The 23583-nt window shown below is 42.9% G+C and overlaps 1 protein-coding gene across 1 annotated transcript in view; it reads right to left on the reverse strand.

The window, feature by feature from the left end:
- Positions 1-269: 269 nt before the first annotated feature.
- LOC127600326 (eukaryotic translation initiation factor 3 subunit H) overlaps positions 270-23583 on the reverse strand; it is a 109288-nt gene continuing 85974 nt past the window's right edge. Inside the window, exons 6-8 of the mRNA XM_052064823.1 lie at positions 11357-11477; positions 1704-1836; positions 270-520 (exon numbers count right to left, since the gene is read on the reverse strand). Of these exons, the coding sequence (XP_051920783.1) occupies positions 426-520; positions 1704-1836; positions 11357-11477 (349 nt within the window). The 3' untranslated portion in view covers positions 270-425. The remainder of the gene's footprint in view (positions 521-1703; positions 1837-11356; positions 11478-23583) is intronic.

The following is a 23583-nucleotide window of genomic DNA, read 5'->3' on the forward strand; positions in this document are numbered from 1 at the left end:
CGACCCCGCTAACTTTTAAGGTCTGACATTTGGTTGCTGAGTTAAAGGGGTCCCTAAAAGCTTCCTTCCACTTTGCAAGAACACTACTTGCAGTTGATCATGGAATATCTGGGAGGAAGTTTATCGTTGCAAAGATGTAATGATGTAATATTTCACCGACACATGACATTTATTATATACTTGTGGTAATTGGAGTCAAGAATCAAGAATAGATGGATTGGCCCAATTCATTTGTGTTAAACAGTGACAAGGCCAGAAGGAGCCAAGTTAGATAAGAGCTTATCACTTTTATTTCACTCTTAAATCCAAGATTTTTCAGAAAATAAACAACAGGACAGCAGTTCAGCTCTCTGATTAACTCTAGGCTATCTTTTCATGTATTCTTGCGCTGTGCCCTCTTCACTCTTGACTCCCTGTTGTCTCATCTAGTTGTGGCCTTGGAGAGCCTCTGCCATGAACAACTTTCCGAGGTTCTGAGAGGTGAATTCCTTCACGTTCTGGCAGTAGTTGTTAATTTGCCCTGTTGGAGAGTAGCCACGTACATCCACGCACCCAACACAAAAAAAGACCAACAGAGGCAACGATTCAAACATTTGTGCACACCCAAACAGGCCAAACCAAGAGGAAAAAGGGGATGAAAAAAGAAGCACAGCAAAATATCAAATTAGTGGTGGGAACACAGCAGGATGAGAAAGCAATGGGTGGTGTGGTGTGGGTATGTGTTGAACAGCATGAAACAGGAAACAACAGGGCGCTCCACTTACTGACTGAGCAAATAAAGCTTAGATTAATGTAATTTCCAGATAGTAGTTGAGAAAATTATGAAGCATATCCTGAGCTCCTGTGAGGGGAACAGAGGTGGCTGATGGAGTTCGTTTTCTTGATGGCGGGGATGTCAATCTTTTGATACGGCCCCAATTTATAGACCTCAATTTCTCGGAAATAACACTCTTTTTTTCACCCCTAATTATCCAAAATTATGGCCGGTGGTGGGGTGGAGAGTGGTGGAGTTCTATACCAAGGTTGACGCAAAAACCAACGATTGTCACACGGGGACCCGCATTTTCAGCTAAATCGAAGTCCACTTTAACAGCTGTCAAATAAAAGGAAGAAAACACTGTTCAAAAAAAACCTTAAAAAACATACGTCCATTATATTTAACTACTTATGCGTAGGTTACATGTTGAAAGTGCCCTTCAGAGCCTTTCATTAAGAGACTGATGATAAACAGGACAAGTGCAAATACAAAATGCATTTTTAACATTGACGTCTCAAACAATGAAATCTCATGTCTGCAAGTCTCTGAGAAATTCACGATTGCTTTCCTTTCACTAAGCAAAACCGCCAGGCTTCCCCTTTTGTCTCGCTCTGTTGGTCATTTTATTTTTATTTATGTTCCGCTGGACGGGTTGTAATTGAGAAAATAAATTCCTTGTGTGTCTAACACACTTGGCCAATACATCTGATTCTGAATGACTTGAGTTTATCAGTTGGAACATTAAATAAATAGCTTGTCTTTGTTATGTATGCTATTCAATTAAATATGGCTTGAACATGATTTGCAAATCATTGTATTCCATTTTTATCTGTCAAACACAACGTCTCAATTTCATTGGAATTTGGTTTGTACAAACAAGTGTGTTATTCTCAAGAGATTTTGGTCATTTAAGCATCGATATAATGTATTGTTGATGTTCTTGTACCTGCAATAAGTAGCGTGTCCATACGGGGTGGGGGTTGGGGGGGCTTGAACATTTTGCTGATATCCTCCTCAGGCAAGGCTGCTTCCCCTCTGCTTTGTCGCTGGGCATTTTCCTGCTGCCGCCTCTGGAGGTACTGCACAGAGAAAGAGGCAGAATTAAATTAATTAATAAATTTTAAAAATGAAGCATGACAGTGATAGGAAGCAAGAAGAAACTATGTCAAGACAAAAAAAAAAAGCCTAAAAGCCTTCGAGTTTCTCAAAAGACTGTGCACCTTATAATCCCATGTGCCTTTATGGTGTTACAGTCTGTTTTTGTTCCCCATTGGGTTGTTTCCCTGTTCGTGTTCTTATTCCATCTAGTGGTGGTTATTAGCAGGAACCCATTGTAACCTGAAAGGGTTATGCCTGGCACTAATTGACATTGTGCTTTCACCAACTCACACTCAAACGGACAACTACTTTGTGAGCTCTGCGCAGCCATTATTAAAGATAATACCACACGTACAGTTAACAATTGACTAAACGAAGGAAGGAGGAAACAAGCAAGACATCTCAGGTTATTTAGCTCCTTGTGGATGTCAGCCCAGGAGCGTGTGTGCCTTTTTGTTGAATCAATGGTCTTCATAACTTTTGGCTTTCATTTAGTGGTTTGTAATATCATTTGTATTTGTGCCAAAGAATAAACCCTGTATTTTTATAGACTTCATGTCATGCTTCTTGTACATCCTGAGGGAGCTACATCCATCCATCCATCTATTTTCTGAACTGCTTTATCGTCACATGGGTCGCGGGGTGTGCTGGAGCCTATCCCAGCTGTCTTTGGGCAGGAGGTGGGGGGACACCCTGCACCGGTTGCCGGTCGATCGCAGGGCACACAGAGACAAACAACCATCTGCGCTCACACTCACACCTAGGGTCAATTCAGAATGATCAATCAGCCTACCATGGGGGGCTGTGGGAGGAAACCGGAGTACCTGAAGCCAACCCACGCAGGCACAGGTTGAACGTGCAAACTCCACACAGTAAGGCCAGAGCCGGGATCGAACACACGACCTCTGCACAGTGAGGTCAACGTGCTAACCCCTGGACCACCGGTCCATCCAAGGGAGCTACATATGGATCAATATTCAGATTTCCTGGATGTAGTATCTTAAATGTTCGGTAAAGCGCTTTGTTACAGCATAAGTGGTTGTGAAAGCTCTACCTAAATAAAGCGGAATTACATTGTATTCCTTTCGTGTAGCCCCATCTCGTGGATCCATAACACATCCGCAGCACTATTGTAGCGTCTATTGTATGCGCCTTATAAAGCAGTGTACCCTATACTGTATATGAAAACAGTTTTAAAATAGGGCATTCATTGATGGTGTGCCTTATACTTCGCAGTGCCTTAGAGTGCAGAAAATAGAGTAAATAAGAAGAAAAACGGAAAACTGAAAATACAGTGTCATGTCGGAATTAATGGCATGTTCTCATGCAGCTACTCTTGTTCATTTGGTGAGCAAGGAGTAACTGACAACCTCTGGTGGACATTGAGGTGTGCTGGGGAAAGATAGTGGCAGGGTTTCAATAAATTGGCCTCATTGCAGAGGGGGACGATCGGGAGTACAGGGGACTGATGAAAGACTTTGTGGACTGGTGCCAGCAGAATCTCCTCCAGATCAACCCTAGGAAAACTAAGGAGTCGGTTGTGGATTTCTGCAGGAAACAGTCCTCACCAGCGACGATGAACATCCAGGGTATGGACATAGAGAGGGTGACCTCCTACAAGTACCTAGGTATTCTTCTGAACAACGAACTGGACTGGTTTACAAACACGGACACCCTGATTAGGAAAGGACAGAGCCGACTCTTCCTACTCAGGAAACTGAGGTCTTTTGGGGTTCAGGGGTCGCTCCTTAAGACTTTCTATAACTCGGTGGTGGCCTCGGCCATCCATTATGGCATTGTCTGCTGGTCAGGCAGCAGCCCAGGACAGAAAGAGACTGGAGAGACTGGTCAGGAAGACCAGTTCTGTCTTGGGCTGCTCCCTTGACACTCTGGAGGAGGTGGTCAACAGAAGGATGCTAACTAATCTAAAAGCTATGATGGCCAGTCCCTCCCACCCTCTGCAGCCCGCCCTGACAGCACTTGGTAGCTCCTTCAGCCAGAGTCTGTTACACCCGCGCTGTAAGAAGGAGAGATACCGACGCTCGTTCCTACCGACTGCTGTCAGGCTGCTGCATAAAAATAACAACAATAATAATAATAATTAAATGATGTGATGTGTGTGATGTGAAAAACAATTGTAAATAGCACTGCTGTATTTATATTGCACTTATTTGAACGGTGGTTGTTTTTTCTTCTTTCTACCCACATTCTTGCTGCTGGAGGCTGTAAATTTCCCCAGTGTGGGACAAATAAAGGATATCTTAATCTTAAATTGTACATTTGAACTTGGTCGGCTTAACCGTGCCGTGTTTGCATGTTGTCTTCATGTTTGTGTGGGTTTTCTCCAGACATCGCACCCTCCATCTCCTTCCCAAAAACATGCACATCAGATTCACTGACTCCAAATTGATCATATATTGCACAGAGATGTGAATATTAATGTGAAAAGGTGTTAGTGTACACGTGCCTTGCAATTGGCTGACAACCAGTCTAGGGTGTATCCCACCTCCTGCTCAAAGGCTGCTGTGGTAGGCTTTAGCACAAACACTACTTGAAGAAAGACACGTGGTATAGAAAACACATGGATAAGTATCCCTCTATAATATGTCACTCAACATTTCTGAGTTGAAACATCCATTACACAAGAAGTATTTATTTTTCCTTGTTTTGTGACATTTATTGAAAAAAAAAGACCAGTCTAAGAAAGGGAGATAGGGGCCAACAATCTCAAGAAGTAAGGATTTAAAACAAGGGTCTATGTCCACCATCCTATCCCAATACAAATGTGTATACAATGAGGAACTTAAATTGAAGGCGATAATGTAGCCTGAAAATATTTTGCTTTAAATGTCAAGTCCATGTTTGTGCTTACACCTTCTAGCTTCCAGATATGGCTGTCTCTTGGTCAAAAATGAGTCTTCATTGACCACAATGTGCTTCCTTCTTAGTTGATGGACCATCACTGACAATTAGTGTGCGACAGGACAGGGTGTAACATTAAAACACACACGGAAGCCTGCATGTGCTCATGTTAGCTTCCCAATATGACTATCCCTATACCAGAAATTAAATCAGGCATCAGCCAAAACGGAGGAAGCTGAAAAGTACTGGCTGGAAATTTGGAAGACAGCTATGGTGGTCAGCGAGACAAATGAGAGTTTTAAAAGGTGCTTATAAATGAAATGTATTACTATTATTGTTATTAAAACATTGGAGGAATTTTGTGAAGCTATGGAGTGGAGAGAGAAACAACCTTTCCAAGTGGTCTCGGTCTCAACACCAAAACATGACTGTACTGTATTTAATTCAGCAAATAGTGTTAAGTCAGAGTGGTCAATAAACATGGACCGCTCTCATGAACGGTGAGTTTTGCAGCCTTCCGGTGATTAATAAAGTTAAATTTGTCGAAGAAGGATCTGTCCGATGATTAATAAATTTCCATTTGTCGAAGAAGGATCTGGGTCAATAGCACAAGATTACAGGGAGCAAATACACTAGATGTATGAACTGTGTAATAGACCTCATTTTCAGTTCTTCTTAGAGCACAAATTGTTCACTGTATAGAACTGCCAAAAATAAAACATACCTAAGATTGAAGGAGTAGGTCTGTGTGGTACTGTATATGACACTACAATATTTGTAAGTGTGTTTTCGTTTGTGTGTATGTGTGTATGTGTGTGTGCGCGCATGCACGCATGTGAGGTTCAAGGCCTGTGCTGATGAGAAGGTCAGTGGGGGAGGATGATAAATCATTCTGGCTGGAGTGTGGGTGATTGGCCTTGGGATGTTTGTCGATGTACATGCTTTGTGCAGGGCTTACGTGAACAGAGACAGACTCCAAGTTATGTGACTATTACAAGTCTAGTCAGTGCTTGTGAACGTGGCTGATGATGAAGGCAGAACACGAAAGCTTCAGACATTTTCTCAATTCCAGTCGCTGAGCGTCATGACAGATTAATTGAAGTTCTTTAATGTAGGCGTAAGTTTATATGAATACAATGGGTCTATGTGTTGCTAATGTTCTGACAAATGGTTACAGTAATCCCAACGTTTATCGCGGTTTAATGGGGACCAAAACCGCGATAAACGAAAATCCGTGAAGTAGCGACCAATTAACATATACAGGTAAAAAAAAAAAAAAATCATAATTAAGTCTGCAAAAAGCCCGCGAGAAGCTGTAAAACAACAGCGAGTGACATAGAGCAACAAATACAAAAAATATATATACAGTGTATACTGTATATATATAAGCCTCATCTATGGTCACGAGCTATGGGTCGTGACCGAAAGAACAAGATCCTGGATACAAGCGGCCGAAATAAGTTTTCTCCAAGGGTGTCCCGGGCTCTCTCTTAGAGATAAGGTGAGAAGCGTGGTCATCCGGGAGAGGCTCAGAGTCGAGCCGCTTCTCCTCCACATCGAGCGGAGCCAGATAAGGTGGCTTGGGCATCTGATTAGGATGCCTCCTGGACACCCCCCAGTGTCCCACCGGGAGGAGACCCAGAGGAAGACCCAGGACACGCTGGAGAGACTATGTCACCCAGTTGGCCTGGGAACGCCTCGGGATCCCCCGGGGAGAGCTGGAAGAAGTAGCTAGGGAGAGAGTACCGTATTTTCACGACTATTCGACGCATCGTACTAATGGCCGCAGTCTCATTAATGGGTGACATTTCTGTATTTTACACATACACAGGACGCATCGTACGAATAGCCGCAGTTTTACAGTGGTAAAACATACGCCAGCTTAAACATACGGCATGCATGCACGCACTCTAACACGTTAGCTTGAAGCATACGGTAGCATGCCAAGACATACAGATAAGATAAAAACACGTTTTTAAAAAGGCAACGAAAGCAGAACTGAGTTCGGGTGTATTTTATTTAGCCATCGTACAATGTTCTCACGTTTTTCGATCAATCATCACCCAGAAATCCATCAAAGTCCTCATCCTCTGTATCAGAAGCAGAGGACTGCACATCTCAGTTGTCATTGAATGCATCACATGCTAGTGTGAGTTGCTACGCATTGCCGAGCGGAAAAAAGGAGTAGCAACAGCAAAGTCAACATTTCTCTCGTGTGAAGCTTTCCCACATTTGAAAGTAAAGAACAGAGCGAAACATGGTGGCAGCGCGTGTGTGTGTAGAAAGAATTGAACAATTGTGCAAGTACCGTAATCCATCAAAAACGCCGCGTTCCCTCTCGTTGTTGCGTATTGTGGCGTAACTCGCCAAGCGCTGCCTCTCACTCTTTGTAAAGTTGTGTTTGCCACCGATCATCCATTTTTCCCATGCCGTTTGCAACTTTACTTTGAACGCCCGGTTGATGCCAATGTCCAGCGGTTGGAGTTCTTTAGTCAACCCTCCGGGAATAACGGCAAGCTCAGAGTTCATTTGCTTGACTTGTTTTTTCTCACCGCTGCTGTGAGATGGGCACGCATGCCAAAAGCATAACCGGTGGCTTTAAGTTTGAACTGAGCTTCGTAGGCGTGTCTTTTTGTCGAATTTATTTTCAGGGGTCCTTAGAAACCAAAACCGGAGTTGTTTTGCAACAATGCACATTGCCACACTCTATACAAGTGTTGGTACTGGCTTGAGGCGTCCCTTTAGCGCGTCCACTTACACGCCCACCCTTCACCATTGGCGGGCTAGCTTGCCTGTCCTCTCTCTCCCTCTCCCTCTCTCTCTCTCTCTCTCTCTCTCCCTCTCCATATATGTATATATACACGCCCACCCTTCCCTGATTGGCCGAGTCACTTCCGCCTTTTCTCTATATAAACAGCGTGTCGGCTGTCAGTCAGATTTTGGAACTCAGCGCATAATAGCCGCACCATAAGGCGTCCTGTCCATTTTGGAGAAAATTTAAGACTTTTAATGGCGCCTTATAGTCGTGAAAATACGGTACATTTCCCCTGAGACCTCTCATGATCAATTTCTGACCGATCAGTCCACGGACTATGAATCGACCACGATCAACTGGTTTGGCACTCCTGCTTTAAAGTTACAGTTTTGATGTAAAACAACATGCGAAGTCATATGGTTTAAGCTCTGATGTTTTGTTAGTCTGTAAAATCAAAAAGTAGATCTTCGGTCCAAAAAGTTTGGGCACCCCTGCTGTAGAACATGTGCAAAGCAGATCTCATGTAAGATCTTGCTTACCACAGGATAATCAGGATTTATAATACTTTTCCCAGCCCTGAACAGTCCTGACCGAAGAAACTGTTTCTGTTTCGATTATCTCAACTTGGAGTAAGGCAGTGGTTCTCAATTATTTTGGAAGTTAGTTAAATCAGTGTTAAGAATGACTTGTTTTGGTTCTCACTACCCCAGCTTTAGAGCGCCACATGAATCAAGGTCAGCCCTCACATCTAACGAGTAACCTTCCAGAGATGAGGTCGAGGTCTGACCATGCTGCTTTTACAGCACTCCTTCGCTAATGATCTTGTGCACTTGTTACTCACTTCAAAAGTTTTAGCAGTCCTTGTCAGAACTGCCGGTCTTGTTTTGTTAGCTCTGCGTATATTTTGAAGTTGTTCTCGGCAGTGTGTTATGGCGTAATGGCTGACTTGACTCATATTCCAGACTTTGGGGCCGTTTTCTGTCACAAACTGTTGATAACAACTTCAAGAACACGACATCCTCAAGTAACATTTAATCGCTAATTAAGGACGGTAAAAAGAAGGAAAAAAAAAAGATGATGCTGACACTGTGTTGTACAGTGCCTGTTGCCGTTCCAGATGATCACTTTTTCAGGGTTCCCACTGTTCCACTTGCTTTTTATTTATGGAACTTTGAATGACTTTTCTGGACCAATGTAGCCATTTTTAAGGACTTTTTCTCCATTCAGCGGGGGGATTCACGGTGGATTTAATAGCAACACACGGGCTTAACAGAAAGTCACATATCACTGAGCTGGTGTTCAAATAATTGCTGCCAAAGGAAGGGCACATCTTTATTTTTAGGGGCAATCACTTAACCCTTTATTTGACATACTGTATGTCAAATTTTCACTTTGCTACCTGTATCACAGGTAGGAAAATGAAAAAAAAGTTTTAATTAATTTTCAAATAAAACAAAAAAAATTAAATTGACAAAATATAAAACTTATTTTCGAATAAACACAATGCTAAGAACAGAGCTAATGGTCATATGGGTCACCTGGACAGGGTTTAGAAAAATCTGGTTTCACTAACAGTAGTACTGAGTGCCCATCTTAGCAGTAACCAGTATACCTGAACAGCTGAAATGCATGTCAGAAGTCCGAAATGGTCCAACCCTATTATTTTCCCTCATTATCACCTTCAATGATCAGACATGTTTTATAATGACAAATATAAATGGTCCAACCCTATTATTTCCCTCATTATCACCTTCAATACAATACAATACAATACAATACAATACATGCTTCAATGATCAGACATGTTTTATAATGACAAATATGAAACTGATATGACAATTAGGGAATAGCAGACAGTGACTTAGTTTTCTCCTCAATCTCTCTTGCAAGTTCTTGGCGATCAATTTTCTTCTGTTTTGCTGTGTGCCTCAATGCAGTTGACTTGACCAGGAGGCTATGACAAGTTTTACCTCTCACGGAGATACCCTTTTTGCACTCGGCAGTAGGCCAGCAATTTTTCCGACCCAAACACGGAACTCCGTAAAATAGCATTGTCCTGGAATATCTGTAGCGACGCACACTCGAGTGAAGCGCGCCTCAGCAGTCGAAAGACCGCTGCACTCTGCTGTGTGTGCGTCCGCGCGAACATGTACGTACGCGCACGTCTTTTGGTTTCAAACAAGCAACCAACGTGACAAATCAAATACGCTTCGATCTACGACAACAAAACGCTAGCCTAGCCGAAACAACAGCTAAGCTTAGCTGACGCACACACAGCAGAGTGCAGCGGACTATTGACTGCTGAGGCGCGCTTCGCTCGAGTACTGTTGCTACATATTTGTCTGTCACTTGTTGAGATCGATAAATTTGATGAATAGATTTTTTCAGAAAATAAGGTAATTGTTTGCCAAGCCGGCAACCAAACCATCCATTCACTGCCCCAGGATGGCGTCAATCTACTGTATTGTTGTTTCCCGGAATGACCCGAGTGATCACGTGATCATCGTCGGAAGTAATCGGAGACGGCGGAAAAAGCAGAGCGGGCACCAGGTCCTGCATGTTCCGACAAAACTATGAATTGGGAGGTTGGGTAAAATCACATACACAAATGAAATGAACATCGCAGGTTAATTGTTATAGATTTTAGAAGATTTCCCTGAAAATTATGGACAATTAAGAACATCATTTTACAACTTCTTTTTTTATTGATTTTTATAAACTTTAAGGACCGTACGAACCCTGCTTTTAACAAACAGGCTCACTCAAGTATGTTGTTTTAGCTGGTAAAATCTGTCCTGTGTTTTTCACTCCGTCTCATCGACCAAAATCTATGGGGAGAGATTTGTCAAAAAAAGCTCACTGCTTCAGAAAGGAAACTAGTGTGCTGCTATGTAGAGTTTAAATTTTAGTATAAAATGTTGAATCTCTCAAAATGAAAACAAGTTGGTCAGTCATTATTGAGTGGGAATGTGTTTTTTGTCTTCAGTACTTATAACCAAGAAAAAGAACATATGCGCTTATTAGATATAATACCAAACTATTCAATAGCTTCAGCCCTATTACACTGTGGAATGTGCTACCCTTGTCAAGTTTGTTTAGCTTTGCAATTAGGATGGCTTTTCTGTTTTTCCTCGTCATCCTTTTGTGAGAGTAGTACTTGTCAGAAGTGAAGCTTATCGACCGCCACAAGGACAATGACTTAAGAAGGACTCTGCAATGCATTTAGCCGCAGCAGCAGCCAGCTGAAGATCATTGCTCATTAAATGGTGTAGCATGAGTAGCACAAAGTTTAGGGCTTGGCCATACCGCCTACTTCCCAAGCACAGGTGAAGTAATCTGCCTGTGTCCAGCCCAGTGAAACCTTTTGTGCCCGTCTTGGCGGTAGATTCTCAGTTTTACGATTTAATGTGTTTTGATTAGCCGCAAAATGCAAATTTTCCCTCCCAAACTACGATGTGAAACCGTTCATTTCGAACCTTGCATATTTTACTATGGTGGTGCTTTGGTGATGTCTTGCTGAGAAGTACTATGTAGGAGGAAAAGTTAAGGAGTAGGTAAGAAATTTAAAACAATGTTAGGTGTGTGTGTGTGTGTGTGTGTGTGTTCACTAATACTTTGTAATTTCCCCATTGCGGGACAATTAAAGGATATCTTAACTACTTGATGATTTGCAATTTACATGCTAAAATTGGTTGTATGCAAAACTCAAAATATATTTGGAGCTTTCTGCAGAGTATCTGCATCTTTGTAGCCATAAGACTCATATGCATCTAGTGGAAATTTTCTTTGCTCATTGGCTTTCAGCGTCAGTGGATGGTGTGTAAATGCTTCTATCAAAAAACAAAATGTTTGTGTCTGCAGACTATTATGCATGTAAGGATTACCTGGTGCTTCTGCTGCTGCTGTTTGCTCAAATTTCGGCTGTAGGTATTATACTTGACAATGTCTTGGTTCATGTCATCCACCCTGTCCATCAGGAGCTGAAGGCTCTTCTCCAAATGGTTACTGCAAGAAAGGTATCCAGATCTCAAATTATTTTGCTCTGCTACATAGACATTTCCATTTACCTACCATGGCAATACCTTTCAACATAAAGCACTTGTAGCCTCATCTGAACACAGGATTACTTCAGTGTCAAGGACAACACACGCGCACACACACACACACACACACACACACACTTATGGGGCATACCAGAAGAGACGGGGAGGACTTTGAAGTGAAGGAGTTGAGTTGGATGAACTGAGAACGGCCAGTGAGATAGGAGTGAAACCAATGTAAGGGGGTGTGAGTGATGCATATGGTAGAGAGTCTATTAAGGTGGATGGGGTGAGAAATGGTGTCAAATGGTGTCAAAAGCTGCAGTCTGGTCGAGGGGGATAAGAATGGACTGCATCCGCTGCCATGAGAAGGTCCTTGGTGATTTTTATGAGGGCTGTTTCTGTACTGTGCTGGGAACGGAAACCCAGCCTGGAATTGTTCGTAGAAATTGTTATGAGTGAGGTGGGAGTGAAGTTGAGAGGCAACAATTTTTTCAAGAAGTTTGAAGATTAACGAAATGTTCAGACGTCCGCTGGCAAGCCACAATAATACAGTATATGTAAGAGATGGACTTCGGGGAATGCGGGCGCATCGCCTGCCACTCCTCAGCGCCGGCACAGATAAGTCTCTTTTCTTCCGGTGAATAAAATCATGCTGGAAAGTGTGCCTCTTTATCATCGTTCTAGTATGTATATGATATATTGTATTGACAATACTTAACCATATTTATAATTGCCGACCTCCTCTGTCCGGACCCTCGGCAAATTGTATAAAATAATAATTTATAAAGTGATTTTTACATTACACATTTTATATTTGTGGACTATAATCTGCAATATCTCAATACCGCGATCGCTTGTTAAAATTATCCGTTGTATTCTTTGCGTGCACTCACAGATGTATTGCAGAGGACCGCAGCAGCGCGACTGTGTGTTGTTTTATGTTTGACTAACTGGAGACCCTGGCTGAGCAGGGTATGTCGGCGATAACGATGCGCTGATTGGCTCCTCTGAACTTAAGGTGTGCCCACACATGGGCGTCAGCATGCGCCTATCCCAAAACACGCATTCAAAATGGATGATTGTGTCAAGAAACAGACGCATGCGCGACGCCACAGTGTGCTCACAGCTTCTGCCCAGGAGAGCCGCACACAGACAATTAGACAAGACGAATCGCGGAAGGTTTCGATTGTGTGCAGTTTTGCTCCCGTCTACCCGGGGATCTTTGCAGCTGTTTAACAGTAGAACACCGCAACATGGTAAATGAACATCACAATGGCGTCTTCTAAATTTGCTACAAAGAGAAAGGTTAGACAGTGAAAATCGGCATTTCAATGAAGAATGGACCGACAAGTATGCTTTCATTCTACCTCAGTCGAGCACCAAGCAAATGTCTAAAGACGGTAGCTCGGGTGAAGAGTCAAAATATTAAAATGAGTATTTTGTTTTGTTTTTGTTAAATTAAGGGAAAAAAAGGACAACTACTGTTTAACAAAGTTAAAGTAAAATGTCTCATTTCCCTAAAAGGGCTATTTCTATCATTAAGCAGGCACAACTGTTGTTGAGTGTTGATTTGTATAAGTTTGGCTTGACCATACTAAATGGGCATATAGCCCTGCTCTCCATGACCGCCATGCATGGGACCAGACGTTGGTCTTATTAAAAAAAAAAGTGGACCTACAGCATTTGTAGTTGAGGACCACTGCTTTAGGAGGGCCAAATGTACAGATCATTACGCACAGTATCGGGTACATTAAAGTGATTAATATGGTCCCAAGTAGTCTCTTTTTCCTATTCCACATTGTTTTCCAACTGTAGTTTTTGCAATGGTTGGGTCCAAGCTGGGTTTGAACTCGTTGTGCAGCAGCAGGCCAAGGCGTTCTTGAAAAACAACTGCACAAGGAAGGCATGCAAACATTGAAACAATCATTTATATTCATTTATTTGTATTACTGTTTTAACTTTGTTCCTTATGTAGTTCATTAAAAAAAAAATGTTGCTTCACGCTTCACTATGTTGTAATTAAGGGGTGGCCAACCAGTCAGAGCCTAAGAGCCAATTTTTTTAGTGTGTTACTGCAAAGACACACACACAGACACACACACACGACCATGTACTCGCGCACATATGCATGCACGCCATGACGAGCAACAAAAATAAATAAAACCTTAAGTCACAAACGCACAAATACCCCCCTCCCCGCCACCCATTTCCTCCTCCCACCGCTCGTGGTCATCTTGGGACCAGTCTGCTGGCTCTTGGTTGAATGCGATCGACGTATAGAGCACCCCTGCCTTAAAAACAGAGGTACCGTATTTTCAAGACCATTCGCCGCACCGTATGGTTGGGCGCAGTCTCATTAATGGGTGCTATTTCTGTATTTTACACATAGACAAAACGCACTGTATTATTGGCCGCAGATTTAAAGTGGTAAAACATACGCCAGCTTATAAACATACGGCATGCATGCGCGCACGCTAAAAACACGTTAGCTTGAAGCATACGGTAGCATGGCAAGACATACAGATACAAGCTAAAAACACGTTTTTAAAAAAGCAACAGAAGCAAGACTGAGTTCCGTTGTATTTTATTTAGCCATCTTACAATGTACTCACGTTTTTCGATCAATCATCACCCCGAAATCCAAAGTCCTCATCCTCTGTATCAGAATCGAACGTTGTGCAAGTACCGGTAATCCATCAAAAACACCGTGTTCCCTCTCGTTTCCCTCAGAGTCACTCTCATTGCCATGTGGCTCCACAGAAATGTGCCGGCTTTGCCAAAAACTCGAACAACAGTGCAAGCAGACACGTTCGTCCAAGCAGCCACAATCCATTTGCAAATTGTGGCGTAACTCGCCCAGCGCTGCCTCTCACTCTTTGTAAAGTTGCGTTTGCCATCGATCATTCATTGTTCCCATGCTGTTCGCAACTTTACTTTGAATGCCCGGTCACAACTTTACTTTGAACGCCCGGTTGATGCCGATGTCCAGCGGTTGGAGTTCTTTAGTCAAGCCTCCGGGAATAACGGCAAGCTCAGAGTTCATTTGCTTGACTTGGTTTTTCACCGCTGCTGTGAGATGGGCACGCATGCCAAAAGCATAACCGATGGCTTGCAGTTTGAACTGAGCTTCGTAGGCGTGTGCTTGGGGCGACCCTTTAGCGTCCACTTACACGCCCACCCATCACCCATTGGCGGACTTCTCTCTCTCTCTCTCTCTCTCTCTCTCTCTCTCTCTCTCTCTCTCTCTCTCTCTCTCTCTCTCTCTCTCTCTCTCTCTCTCTCTCTCTCTCTCTCTCTCTCTCTCTCTCTCTCTCTCTCTCTCTCTCTCTCTCTCTCTCTCTCTCTCTCTCTCTCTCTCTCTCTCTCTCTCTCTCTCTCTCTCTCTCTCTCTCTCTCTCTCTCTCTCTCTCTCTCTCTCTCTCTCTCTCTCTCTCTCTCTCTCTCTCTCTCTCTCTCTCTCTCTCTCTCTCTCTCTCTCTCTCTCTCTCTCTCTCTCTCTCTCTCTCTCTCTCTCTCTCTCTCTCTCTCTCTCTCTCTCTCTCTCTCTCTCTCTCTCCATATATGTATATATACACGCCCACCCTTCCCTGATTGGCCGACTTCTTTGCTGCATGCCTGTCCACAGTCACTTCCGTCTTTGCTCTATAAAAACAGCGTGTCGGCTGTCAGTCAGATTTTGGAACTCAGCGCATACACAAGACGCCGAATCATAAGGCGTCCTGTCCATTTTGGAGAAAATTTAAGACTTTTAATGGCGCCTTACAGTCGTGAAAATACTGTAATTCGCTGACTAGCTTAGCACTTAGTCATCTGATTGGTTACCCTCTATGTCAGTGGTCACCAACATGGTGCCCGCGGGCACCAGGTAGCCCGTGAAGACCACTTGAGTAGCCCGCCAGTGCCTGGACATTGTGATTTGCTAGTAGAAATTATGATTTAAAAATGCAAACATTGGCAGTACTGTGAGACATTTCGAAACACGATCAAAGTCTGACAATTTAAATCATCAAGTATTAAAAATAACACATCCTCATATTATTGAAGGTATTTTGGACAAATATGTTATTTCAGACGTGTATCAATTTGGTAGCCCTTCACACAATCGGTACACATCAAGTTGCTCTCACCCTCAAAAATGTTGGTGACACCTGCTCTATGTCAATAAAGTAACGGGATTAATGATAGGCTGACGTAGTATGTTCTGTGTATTAAGCACCATTGTTTGAATGGCAGCGCCATCGGCGAGGCGTTTTCGACAATTGCCGTGTGAAAGCCCAGGAGCCACATGGAACCAGCCAAAGAGCCGCATGCGGCTCGCAAGCCGAGGGTTGGCAACCCCTGTTGTAATTCTTAATAAATTGTTTGCATTATTGATACAGTAAAACCGCTTTTCAATGTGTCCCATTTACAACATTTCCACCCCTATAATTTTCACATTTCAAAGTCCCAATTTCACGTAATTCATTTTTCAGTTGCCGGTTTTGCTTACAACGAGCACCTTTATAATGTGAACTTCATTATTTCGGAGGCACGGCACACCTTATCTCAGAACATGTCTAACTTTCGAAAGGGAGTCTCTCAAACGAAGCTCAGCCGAGACGAAAAAATGGCAGTTGACGATTTCAACAATGATCCATAATGGCAACAAAATCATGGCAAAGTTCCAGGCCAACAGATTGAAAGATGATCGTAAATGGCTTGGGGGCACGGCACATCCTGAACTGTAGAAGGCACTTTTCATTTGCTGACTGAATGTTTTCAGAAATGATGTAGGAACGCGAGAGCTGGTTGCATATCTAATAAAAAAATTTTTTTTTCATTTTTGGCACCCATTTTATTGGAAATGATTGCAACAAGCTACCGTTATAACGTACTGTCCAAATTCACTGTGTTCCTCGAGATATGTTGTAACGAGGTGTAACGAGGTTCAACTGTAATTTTATTTGCCAGAAAATATTATGCCTTTATTTTTACTCCCTCCTCTTTGGCTCATTTGTTTTAAATTCATGATGTCTCGTTATTTGTCAAAGTTTATGTTTGTAAAAATAAATGAAATACATTTATTCACTAAATTAATGTTTGTAACAATACAGTGATCCCTCGCTACTTCGCGGTTCTTTTATTGCGGGTTCAGTGCATCGCAGATTTTTTCAAATACTATTATTAATTTTTTTTTTTACATATACAGTACATGAGTACAGTACTGTATATGTGGCGCTATGTGACTCGCTGTTGTTTTGCAGCTTCTCGCGGACCGTTTGTGGACTTCAACAACAAAAAAAAATATTTTTTTTTTTACCCGTTTATGTTAATTGGACGCTACTTCGCGGATTTTCATTTATCGCGGGTGGTTTTGGTCCCCATTAACCACTATAAATGAGGGATTACTGTAAACTCATACTAAAGCACAGAAAAAAAATGTACTGTTGAGAACTAGTTCAAATGTAAAAGATACGCATTCCCTAGTTATCCCCCCTCCATCATGGGGGCTTATGTTCCAGAACATCACCGCAATTCGTGAAATTCGTGATGCAGAAGCTCGTAGCTCAATTTGTATATCAAATCAATTTTCCCATTGAAATGAATTGAGATGGCATTCACCTGCTCCAACCTCCACAAAAATATGCTACCTACGTATTACTATGTTGTAAAAATTGAAAATAAAACCCTGTGTGTCCACATTGTGCAGTCACCCAACCTCGCTGCTTTCCACTGTTCGGTTCAGGGAATGCTTGGTGATTGCTATTGTGCGCTGTCGCAGTTCACTGCAAGCTACTGCTGGCTAGCTAATGTGGCTAAAAATTATGTGAAGCCGCAAGTTCACTTGGTGCCTGGCATCAACACATGTCACTAATCATTGGCTATATGGCAATGGATATGATACCAGTTCTAGCTCGTTTAGTTTTGAAACAAGGGCAGGAGAAGGACAGAGAAGCAATGCTAACTGCTAAGCTATCCTGACGGACATGCAGATGTAAACAGCATAAATAAGTGACGGGCTGATACAGTACACTTGTCACATAGTGGTGGCTGGAACTGCGCTGGAGTGGAGAGTAACGAACTTTCAACAGCAAAATAACAGGTAAATTAAGTGTCTGAAGATAAAATTGTACAAAAAAATGTTACACAACTACTAAGAAATTTGTACAGAACGTACGTTACCAATTATGTCACTTGAGCAGATGCGCCTATGAAGTTAGAAGTGTATTGATACAATGAATATGTCAATAAGACCTAAGATAAAATGACCTCGATTAGTCACAAAAGAAAGTGGCATCATTTCATCAGCAATGGTGGATCAAAGAAAAAGAAAAATGCACGGAGGAGAACACATCTGTGGTAAAATATGTACACTGCACTAATTTGAAACCAAAATTATACCTGTGCTTCAAATAACTCAATCTATAAGCAGATGTTACAAAAATAGCGTACATTTTAACTATGATGATGATTAATAATTTAATGCACATGCTTTGTTGACTACAGTTGAAAACAGAATAAGTCAAGGTTAATTATCCATCAAAACATATTTTTGATGATGGCACACGAAAATCTCATACTGTATTGTGTGCGCTACAAGGCACACCTAAAAGCATTCAATTTTATGAAAAGCCGACAGTGCGCCTTATAATCTGATGTGCCTTACATATGGTGTTACAGTTTACTTGTATTCCCCACTGAGTTGTTTCCCTGTTCGTCTTCCCCTGCCATCTAGTGCTGATTATTAGTAGGAACCAATTGTAATGTAAAAGGTTTTTTTGGATTGGATTGGATAAACTTTAGTGTCAAATGTACTGTATGTGTAATTCTGCCCGCCACTAACTGATATGTGCCATCACAGACTCAAAACGGGCAACTACTTTGTGAGCAGATGATGAAATTAAGATAATATCAAAAGCATCGTTAACGACTGACAAAATGAAGGAAGGATAAGACAAGCAAGACTTATTTAGTTCCTTGTGGATGTCAGTCCAGGAATGTGTGTGCCTTTTTGTTGAATCGACTGTCTTCATTACTTTTGTCTTTCCTTTATTGTTTTGTAATGGCATTTGTATTTATGGCAATGAATAAAGCCTATATTTTTATGGACTTTGCGTCGTGCTTCATCCTGAGGGAGCTACAAATGGATCATATGGATTCTTATTTCTTGGATGTAGTATTTTAAATGTATCGTAACGTGCTTTGTTACAGCTGCAGCGGTTGTGAAGGCTCTATATAAATACAGTTGTATTTGTATTGTATTCTTTTAGCTCCATAGCTCCATTTAATGCAGACATGTCCAGCTCCGGGCCTGGAGGGCCGCCGTCCTGCCTGTTTTCTATCTCTCTCGGCTGCAACACACCTGATTCACATGATCAGCTCATCAGCCAGCTGTGAAGCAGCATTAGAACATTACTGATTATTTGAATCAGGTGTGTTACGCCTGGGAAAGCTGGAAAACAGGCAGGACAGCGGCCCTTGAGGACCGACTTTGGACACCCCTTATTTAATGGATCCAGAACGCAACCACAGCCACAATTGCAGCTTTTATTCTATTCGTCTTGTAATGCAGGATGCCCTATATATGAAATCAGTTTTAAAATAGGCCATTCATTGAAGGTGTGCCTTACATACCGGAGCGCCTTATAGTGCGCAAAATGCGGTACTTTGATTCAGTCTGCAACTGCATGCTCCATTACAAGATTGTTGCAATAACTACAGTAGAATGACAAATATTGAAGCCATAATTAAACAATTATGGCTTCCTGTGTTCAAGTAGTTGAGGGTGGGGAAACAACTGTCAGTCACAGGCTGGAGCGGACATTGATTGGCTGTCATTATGTTTGGGCTTGTTTAGCATATGTTGATTGGCTCCCATTGGGGTTGGGCGGGCTAAGTAAGCAGCGGTGAGGAGAGGAGAGGAGAGGTGAAAATGGAGGAGCATGTGAGAGTTCTTCGCACAATGAATGGAAAATTTACTTTTCAAAAACGCCCTGACGGCACTATTGATAAAAGTAGAGTGCTGTGCCTAATTTGTAAGTTTGCTGACCACCGAAGCAACTCAAGTTTAGCCTCCCACATTAATGCAAAGCACCCAGTCGCGAGGGCATCCACAGCTAACGTTAGCACCGAAAGTGTTAGCAATATAGCAGGCTAAAGCAAAGCTCTGGCAAACGAGAGAACACCTCGCGTACGAGGCATGAAGTCAGCATAGTTGCTGTGTCCTCAGTAGCCTACCAGAAGTGATAGATGCTTATTTCAGCACTTTATTTTCTCATGAAAAACAATGTTATTTCTGAAGTGCTAACTTACAGCACTGTGATTTAAGGGTCTCTTATTTATTTGTATTATTCGAAGCAAGTTCAGTGTTGAGTACTTGTCTTGCTCAGAAAAATGTTCTTACTGCTTGGAAATGTTAACCTAAGCACTTTTTATGGACCTGATGTTCTATTTTTATTTTTATTTTGTAATTATTTGGAGATTTACAAACACAAAATGGTGATATTCACCCTGGTGGTCGAAACTAAAGGTTGCAGGTAGGATTTGGGACTAGTCTCAACTACAGGAGCAAGTGAATGGGTAGGACTGCATCTGTTCAAGTCTCTATCGGCAAATTGGTGCCGTTGTTAAATCCAGCTTCTTTCACCTTAGACAGCTGGCCAAAATAAAACCGCTCCGCTCACATGAACACTTTGAGACAGTAATTCATGCCTTTGTCATATCCCGGCTCGATTACTGCAATGCCCTTTACTTTGGAGTCAGCCAATCCTCCATTAAGCGCCTTCAGCTGGTCCAGAATGCCGCTGCTCGGTTCTTGACTGGTACTCGTAAGAGGGAGCACATAACTCCTACTCTGGCATCCCTTCACTGGCTCCCCATTCATTTTAGTTATTTTCAAGATCCTCCTCTTTGTTTTCAAATCTCTGAATAATCTTGCGCCACCTTACCTCTCTGAGCTCATCCGCCCCTACACACCTGCCCGGCGCCTCAGGGCTGTGGACCAGACTTTGTTAGAAGTACCAATAACTAAACTGAGGCTCAGAGGGGATCAAGCCTTTTCTGTTGCTGGTCCCTCTCTCTGGAATGACCTCCCACTGAACATTCGGCAAGCCTCCTCGCTGCCCATCTTCAAAGCCCTCCTCAAAACTCACTTGTATTCTTTGGCATTCGACTCAGCATGACTTAGATTTGTTCTTGATTTTACTGTTTGGTGCTTTCTACCGCCTTTATTACCGATTTGTCTTACTGTTTATTGTGCATGTTAAATTGCTCCATGTACAGCACTTTGTATGCAGCGATGGCTGTTTGAAAGTGCTCTATAAATACTGTTGACTTGACTTGACATCTTTATGGACAGACGCTACTTTTGCACACTGATCATGAATCCCTCACCTGGCTTCTCAACTTCGATCGTCCACTGAATGGAGACCTTGCAGGATTACAACTTCAAAATCTGCCATCGGCCTTGGTGTCAATATGCCAATGCAGACGCCCTGTTCAAGTCAAGTCATAATAAAGGCAGGTAGAAAGCACCAAGCAGTAAAATCAAGAACAAATCTAAGTCATGCTGAGTCGAACGCCAAAGAATACAAGTGAGTTTTGAGGAGGGCTTTAAAGATGGGCAGCGAGGAGGCTTGCCGATACGGATACGATATGATAAGGAGGCTTGTTCAGATGAACAAGGAGGCATTGTAGACACAGGAGGAGCGACACGCATTGGCAATGGTTATCAGCCCTCCAGCATTCTGCCACCCACGCGGAGCATGCAATTGTCTGTGTCACTGAGAGCCCAAATGCGCTACTCACATCTGGGTACTCAGCCTTCCTCGGCACCAGCCAGGGGACCAACCCGGTAGCCTTATCGGCACTGGTAACTATCAACATTTGAGACTGTTGTGCACATTTGAACTGCTAAGGACAGCCACTTACTTGGTGAGAGCAATCCAATACATATTTATATAGCACTTTCACAACAGCGATGGTGAAGCCACACTCTTCCGAATATGCATGTAAATAGTACATAATTGTATTATGTACTATTATGTACTCCTTCCATCATATCACCCCCATCCTCCGACAGCTCCACTGGCTTCCTGTCAAACTTAGAATCAACTTCAAAATACTTCTCTATACATTCAAAGCCATCCATAACCTTGCGCCCCCCTATCTGTCAGATCTTCTTCAAATCTCCATTCCCTCTCGTTCACTCAGGTCCTCATCCTCCCTCCACCTTTTTCTACCCTCTCCGTCTAAGTACAATGGGGTGCAGAGCCTTCAGTCGCTCTGCCCCCAAACTCTGGAACTCACTTCCTCCCAACATTCGTAATATTGACTCTTTCCTTATTCAAAACCCAGCTCAAAACCCACCTATTCAGACTTGCCTACCCGCCTTAAATCTTTCTTTCTTTCTTTATTTTTTTATCTGTGTCTTACTATTGGTCTTGGCTGTACAGTGTCCTTAAGTGTTGTGAAAGGCGCTTACAAATGTGATGTATTATTATTATTATTATTATTATTAAGTTACAAGTTGATCTTTGTTTGCTTTATCATAAGAGTGTATGTAACGTCTGAGATGGAAGAGCAAAGGAAAAGAGAATCAGGGATATACTGCATATTGATATATTATGAGCAAAACCAGGCAAATGATGAGATGTGGAGGGGCTATTATTTGAAATCGAACAATTCGCATTCCAACAGTCCACCACTGATAGCAACTATATCATCTCATCCTCGCCTACCTGCAAACGCTGGTGAGCTCGTAACTGGACCGTCTACAGTTTGCCTACCAGCCCAGCATCGGTGTGGAGGACGCCATCATCTACCTCCTCCACTCGGCGCTGTTACACCTAGAGAATGCTGGGAGCACTGTGAGGATCATGTTCTTTGATTTCTCCAGTGCCTTCAACACCATCCAGACCAACCTACTGGGGGACAAGCTGCGGAACGCCAGAGTGGACCTACACCTCACATCATGGATTACAGATTACCTCACAAACCGGCTGCAGTACGTGAGGGTACAGAGCTGTGAGTCGGACAGGGTTCTCTGCAGCACTGGTGTGCCGCAGGGGACTGTTCTGGCTCCATTCTTATTCACCCTCTACACCTCGGACTTCAGGCACATCACTCCAACCTGCCACCTTCTCTGACGACTCTGCGATTGTAGGCCTCATTACAGAGGGAGATGATCGGGAGTACAAGAGACAGACGAAGGACTTTGTGGCCTGGTGCCAGCAGAATCACCTCCAGATCAACCCCGGGGGAAACTAAGGAGTTGGTTGTGGATTTCTGCAGGAAACAGTCCTCACCTGCACTGATGGACATCCAGGGTACGGACATAGAGAGGGTGACCTCCTACAAGTACCTGGGTGTTCTTCTAAACAATAAACTGAACTGGTCAACCAACACGGACGCCCTGATTAGGATACAGAGCCGACTGTTCCTACTCAGGAAACTGAGGTCTTTTGCGGTTCAGAGGTCACTCCTTAAGACTTTCTATAACTTGGTGGTGGCTTCGGCCATCCATTACGGCATTGTCTGCTGATCAGGCAGCATCTTGGCCCGGGACAGAAAGAGACTGGAGCGACTGGTCAGGAGGGCCAGTTCTGTCCTGGGCTGCTCGGTCAGGAGGGCCAGTTCTGTCCTAGGTTGCTCCCTGGACATTCTGGAGGAGGTGGGCAACAGGAGGATGCTCGCTAAACTAAAAGTTATGATGAACTGCCCCCCCCCCCTTCCAGTCCGCCCTGACAGCACTGGGTAGCTCCTTCAGCCAGAGTCTGTTACACCCGGCTGCAAGAACATACCACTGCTCATTCCTACTGACTGCTGTCAGGCTGCTGAATAAACATATGTGAAAACCTGCAACCATTGTAAATAGCACAGCCACCTTACGCTGCGTTTTCTACGCTATTGTTAATTTATTATATTTATTCTACAAATATATTGCTAATGCTTTATTTTACATTGCACTTGTATTGAACTGCGTACAGTTCTTTTCTGAAACATTTATTTTGTGCAATGAGACACTTTATTGCCCCCTCCCCCAATTTTGCTGCTGTAGACTGCAAATTTTCCCAGTGTGGGACAAATAA

The sequence above is a fragment of the Hippocampus zosterae genome, chromosome 5 (assembly GCF_025434085.1).
Source record: "Hippocampus zosterae strain Florida chromosome 5, ASM2543408v3, whole genome shotgun sequence".
Lineage (NCBI taxonomy): Eukaryota > Metazoa > Chordata > Actinopteri > Syngnathiformes > Syngnathidae > Hippocampus > Hippocampus zosterae.